Genomic DNA, 6229 nt, shown 5'->3' with positions numbered 1-6229 from the left:
AAAACGGAAACTTTTGGGCCAGGAAGACAGCTCAGCAGCACAGCACCTGCCTAGCAAGCACAAGGTCCTGAGTTCGATTCCTGGCACCAAAAAGGAAAGTTAATAAAACAAAACAAGACACCCTGGAACTAGAAAGAAGTGGCCTGTGGGCTCCACGGGTGACTGTCCTCCCCATTTTCCCTTGGCAGTCAGCCAAAATGATAGATACCTCCTTCTCAGACTATCAGCGGGAAACAGCGTTGCTCCCACAGAGTGGAGGACCAGGCTTATGGGCAGCATCCAGGGATCCCCTAGATTGTTCCACATGGTTGCAAGGACCCTGGGACACCAAGTGAAAGATGCCAGCAAGACCAGTGAAGGGCTCAGGGTGCTAGGAACGAAGGCTGGCCAACCAAGCAGGTGCTGGTGGAAGACAGAATTGGAGACCAGCAGATAGTTCATCTTGTGGCTTGTTGCAGAAACAAGGACAATGGCCCTCTGTTCCATTTCCTGCTGTGTCATACTGAATTTCACCCAATTTCTGTTTCCTTCCACCAACTTAAGGCAGCAGTTCTCAAATCTGGGTCACGGGGACCCCTTTACACTCTTAGAATCAAGGACCCCAAAGAACTTCTGAGTTACAGGTGTTTCTCATGGTGGAAATTAAAGCCGGTAACTTTTAAAAGTATTTAATTACTTTAAAAAAATAAAATCATTAGATATTAACTTTTAAAAAATGAGAACCGCTGGCTGTGGTGGTACACACCTCTAGTTCCAGTTACTTAGGAGGAGGACTGAAAGTTCAAGATCATCCAAGGCAACTAATAAGACCCTGTCATTGAATGAATGAACAAACAAATACATGAATAAATGAATAGTTCAGAATGAAGGTCCTGGATGCAACCCCCAGCAATGAAGAGAGAAGGAGACAGAGAGGGAAGAGGCGGGGAGAGACAGAGAAAAGGTCAGTGTGGGCTGGGTGGCAAGCATCAGGTCCTGAGTTTGATTCCAAAAAAGGTCAATGTACTTCCAAAGCCAACATGGTGCTGACTTTGCATTTTGACTTCTGCCTGACATCTTAGAATGGCGGTGGTGTTGATTGGTGTTGATTTTGCATTTTGCAAAGCTTTAGGGTTTAGCCTCACAGGAGGTAACTGTGTTCTCGTGTCTGCTTCTGCATTTACTCTCTTGCAGTCTGGCTTCTTGAAGAACACAGCCTCCCCCAGGCGTTATCTAAGCAAGCAAGGAAGAGCCAGACCGACCCCAGGATCTCAGGCTACACTTCGGAGATCCTGTTGTAGCCGCTGCCTTTAATCCACACAGATTGTGACAAAGGTAGAGGAGGAGACACCCCAAATATAACAGACGAGGAGCACGAGGAAGAGCTGATAAAGCAGATAGGTTGCCTCTCTTGCCCTTAGGGAAGGGACAAAACTGTTTCGCTGAAACACTGTATTAGAAGGAAGCCTCATTTTTGAAGTGTAAGCTTGGGTAGAAGGGTACTTGGCATACAGCAGACGAGCAGGCGGCAGGGGACTTCCACCACTGTCTCTAATTACCCAGCCTCTGAACGTCTTCCTTCTCAGGCAAATCCTCTACAGAAGAGCTGCGGCAGACCGCTGCTTCCACTGAGGTAACGGAGCCAGATGGCCTCTTCTCTGGTTCTGGAGGCTGCAGAATGCAAACACCCAAGGCTCGGCTGGTTGATCACCTCCTCCTCCTGGCACTTCAGTCCTGAGCTAACAGCAGACGGCTGAGGAGTTACTTGTGGCAGCAGGAGCAAGACTGGTGGTCCCTTTCTGTGGCAGTGTCATAGGATGAACAGCAGTGGCACCAGGTGCAGTCCTCACCAAATGTTCCTTCCAGCAGCACAATTCCCCAGGGTCACCGTGTGCCTGCTGAGCCTGCCCCGGCCTCCCCACTCACCTGTCAGCTCCCTGTGGCCCCACAGCTTCCTTTCCTCATACAGCCTGCACAACGCTGGCCCTCTCAGGCCCGTCTCCACTCTGTTGCTCCCTCTGTTCCTACCTGGCTGGTCTCTCTGCACTCAGCCTTGACCTCCCACGGGTCACATGTGTGAGCAAAGCCTAGGGCTACAGTGCGTTCCTGACACTGTCGTGCAGGGAGCTGCTGGGGCTGCGCCATTGTTTACTGAGGGCTCTAAACTCAGGGATTTCCCATCTTGCTTCAGATCCCAACAGATGCCTTCTGGTGGCAACAACTTACAAAAACTAGATTGTAGAAGGGGAAGAAAATCAGCTATGGTCTGCCACAAACTTTGAGCTTCCTTTACAATGACCTTTTAACATTTTAAATTAATGACGGGCTGGGAATACAGCTCAGCGGCACAAGCGCCTGCCTGGCAAGGGCAACGTCCTGAGTTCCATTCCCAGTACCAAAAAAAAAAAAAAAAGAATTTCTACATTTTAAATTCATGGGCCATCAGCCGCCTGTGCAGATCGTGTTGTTTCTAGGGCAGGTACTACCTCACCTACAGGCCACGGGCTCAGCCTGGAATGTGAGCAGACTCGACATTTGCCACATGTGGGGACTCTGTGCTTGCAGGCTTTGGCTTGGCCTCCTCATTTCTGCCATTACAGAGAGAAATCCGGCCCAGGGAATGGGGCTCCTTCAGCCAGGTACCCAGAATACAGCTATGCTGTGGAGCCTACCTGAATCAGACCCCAGCCTGGTGTGGCACTCCCACAGTCAACCTGTGGACCATGATTCATACTTGTAGGCCAATGAGGTTTTTGAAGTTGTTTAGCAGCAAAAGCTGATCGTTACATCATTCTGCAGGAAAAACCAGTGACAGAACTGAAGAATATTAAAAACTGTGGAGTCACTGTTGAGTAGCAATTACTAAACTCTCAGGTATAGCTGGGGTTGTATCAACTTCACAGATCAAACAGCTGTTTCACAACTGTCACTCATACTGTTTTTATCTAACAGGCCTCCTAGGGGTAGCCCATGTAGGTAGGAACACTTTTGACCTCCACTGACACAACCAGGACAGGAGGGAAGACGGAGGGACTCGTGGGGAATACCAACATGCCCCTACCCTGACACTGCAGCCACAAGGGGCTGCTGATGCCTGTTACCCCAAATCCACTCTGCATTTCCTCCGCCAACATGTTTCTCCACATCTACATCTTTCTGATGCTTTCAGATACTCTGGGAGCAGAGAAGGTAGGGCGTTGGACTAAAAATAAAGTTGGGCCTGAAGGTCTGGGTGAAGGTCACCCTGAGGCCAGCTGCACCTTCCACCCATTTTCTGTGAACATCTCTCAGCTTGTTCTTCCCACTGGGCACCCCATGGGCAGGTCTGAACCACTCTCCACTGTACCCACACTGTCTAGCAGCGGCCCTGGCTCATAGCAGGTCCTTAATAAATGTACTGAGAAAGTCAATGAATGAGTCAATCCTGTTCATGAAATGGTACATCCACGGCTGCTCTGGCTGCTCCCCACATTCCGCCAGCTGTGCAAACCCACAGTGTGTATGTATGGGGGGCGGGGAGGGACACTCAGCTTAGCCCCAGCCAACTAGTGTAAGGGGTGGCATCCTCAGGCATGCGGGTACTCTGGTCCCTTTTATTGCTAGCACTGTTACCAGCATGTATATGAAGTATGTTACTTTCAGTGTTTTTTAAATGAGGCAAAAACAGTGAATTTGGGTTTATCAGATGGAACAGGTCTCGTGGCCAGGGCAAAGGGTACAGTCATGTACTTACTGCACCAAACTCACTTGAGGTAACTTTTAATAAGTTGTCAATACCAGTGGGTTCCCAACAGCCTTCCCCAGAAATATCAGTACTGCTTTCCACCTAAACCTCCTTCTGAAAGTATTTATTTGTTCTAGCCACAACATTACTCTCATAGAACCTGGCTTCTGCCCTTCTGGTTCCCTGCATCCCACCAGCACTTAAAGATACATCGTACTTACCCTAAAAAGGTAACCCAAACTACTGCTTCCCTGTTGCTGACAACCACAAAAGTTTGGACCTTAAAATAAGACATCTTGTTTGGCTACTTTTGGTTAAGGTCACTCCATCCTGCTTTCCAGTGATAAGTAATGCTTTACTTTATGACAACCAAATATTCCAAGATCCTTAGATATGACAAACCACTCTTTGCTTACTTTAGTTGTTCCTCAAGAGATGTTATCACCTCTGGAGAAAAATGGTAAATAAGTCACGTTAGGACCTGGTTCCACACTGGAGGGTGTCACCTGCTCCCAAAGGGTGGTGGCTCCGAACAGTTACTGAGACAGACTGCAGAACTGTGCAGACCGGTCACCGAATACCTGAATATTCAGACCCATGGGATTTCCAATCCCTGCTTTGTGCCTGGTACTTAGATTTGACCCCATAAGAGGTATATATGAACATTTTATGCACTCTGAGGACACCTGCAATAAACATGTATCTTCACGTAGAAACGTAAAAAAATACTTTAACATAATACTTTGTACTGCAGAGAACTGGAATTCAACACATTACACTGCTAAAATATTCATATATGCACAGATTCACGCCATTAGAAAAGTTCATCTATTTGAATATTAAAGACAATTCACGACCAAAGCAATGTCCAAAGAAGAACTATTTTAACAGTAGGAACACTAGAAATAACTGCAAGGCTTATAAACCAGCGGCGGGAAAGAGAATTCTGTACATTTGTTATTCTGCCACAACAGGTACAATCTCACATACAATTTTAGACTAGCCGTATATAAAAATATTTTTTAAACAATACTTTTAATAGGTGTAGTAGACCTTTAAAAAAAACAAAACAAACTGTGTAGTTACTCCTTTTGAGGACCTACTAAAACAATTCCACCTACTGCCCCTGGCTAGCTCTTAAAGACCTATTTGGAAAGCAAACAGGAGTTCTCTCACACATACATACAACATACACACAAAACCAAAGACAAAACTAACCCCTGCTATCTACAGGAGACAATGATGAGTCACTAATCCGCATCGATCTCAAGTCGTGAAATGGTGTTTGGAGCCTGCTTGTGGTTTCGGGTTTGGGATGAATAAAGTGGCAAAAGCAAGGTGGAGTTGGTTGTTTCCAGCTCACCAAAGGGCCAGTGAGGAAGGCAGTTTTAGTCCGGCATATCAATATTTAACTTGGGAGGCGGGGGAACATATTTCCCAGGGCTCTGCGTTATAACTACCCTGGCTTTCTTTCCAAACATTGGAGGAATTTTTGGAGCTTCTGAACCGGATGTTTCCTCAGCATCTTCACTGTCTTCATGATGGAGATCATAGGAAATGTTCCCATATTCTCTTAAAAATGGGAAAATTTCAAGCAGAAACTGACAGAAATCTCTGCGAATGCCAAACCACCAATGATTGCCTCCTTTCCGTCTAAATGTTGTGGCCATCAAAGTTACTAAAGACAGCCAGAGGGGAACAAATATGGAGATGTAAGAGAATGTATTGTGGCTATCCAACCTGTGAACCAGCAGGACCTCAAAAGTGAGCAGGGGCACAACAATCGTTATCCAGCTGATAGCCATGGTCACGTGTGTCCTTCGCTGTTCTGCAACCACATCCAGGGACCTCAGAAACAGGAGGGACCAGACGATGTAATAGAGGACAACCAGGCAAAGGAAGGACATGAGGATCCACAGGGGCACGAACACCACCAGCCACGGCCAGTGGATAATCCTGTCCAGCCTCAGGGCGATGAAGATGAACTGCAGGATGTTGACGGAGCACAAGATCTCTAGCTCCAGCGACCTGTCGTGTCGAAAGCCCCAGACACAAGCAGCTACGGACACCGGGGAAACGAAGAAGAGCGGCATGAAGACCAGCAGCCAGAAGTGGGTGCCCCTCTCCACCCGGTCACAGACCAGGACTTCGAACATGAGTAGCAGCAGGTGGATGCCCACGGCGATCAGCATGGCTTTGAACTCCACGCCGGCCTCCCCCTCGGTGCGGTAGCGAGGGTTGCGAGCCCAAACGCCCGCACCCACCGAGGCACCCGCGATGACCAGGAGCTTCCACAGCCATATGGGGGCAAAGACGGCCCAGTAGCTCCACTGGATGACGCCGTCCAGGCGGAGGGGCAGCAATACCGAGAAGAGCAGAAGGCAGGCGTAGATGAGGAACTTACTCGGGTTGAAGTCCTGGAACAGTCCCCTGGGGTTCATGGCGTAGGCTGCCGCCCGCCCACCCGAGCCCGCCGCTCACGCCGCTCTGCGCCCACGTCGCCGCCGTCTCGGGGAAGCCCGCGAG

General features: G+C 48.5%; 1 protein-coding gene across 1 annotated transcript; it reads right to left on the bottom strand.

The window, feature by feature from the left end:
- Positions 1–3722: 3722 nt before the first annotated feature.
- On the bottom strand, positions 3723–6223 carry Tmem185b (transmembrane protein 185B). Its single transcript, XM_005397652.2, has one exon. It carries the CDS (start codon positions 6142–6144, stop codon positions 5092–5094), a length of 1053 nt encoding a protein of 350 aa, XP_005397709.1. The 5' UTR covers positions 6145–6223; the 3' UTR covers positions 3723–5091.
- Positions 6224–6229: the final 6 nt, after the last annotated feature.

This window comes from Chinchilla lanigera, unplaced genomic scaffold, assembly GCF_000276665.1.
Source record: "Chinchilla lanigera isolate Chin_1 unplaced genomic scaffold, ChiLan1.0 scaffold00058, whole genome shotgun sequence".
In the NCBI taxonomy this organism is placed as follows: Eukaryota; Metazoa; Chordata; class Mammalia; order Rodentia; family Chinchillidae; genus Chinchilla; species Chinchilla lanigera.
The sequence above is the reverse complement of the archived record's forward strand: the minus strand, read 5'-3'. Positions and strand labels throughout refer to the sequence as shown.

Bases quoted from the DNA above. Each gene is read 5' to 3' on its own strand.
- Tmem185b (XM_005397652.2), bottom strand. From the start codon at position 6,144: ATGAACCCCAGGGGACTGTTCCAGGACTTCAACCCGAGTAAGTTCCTC.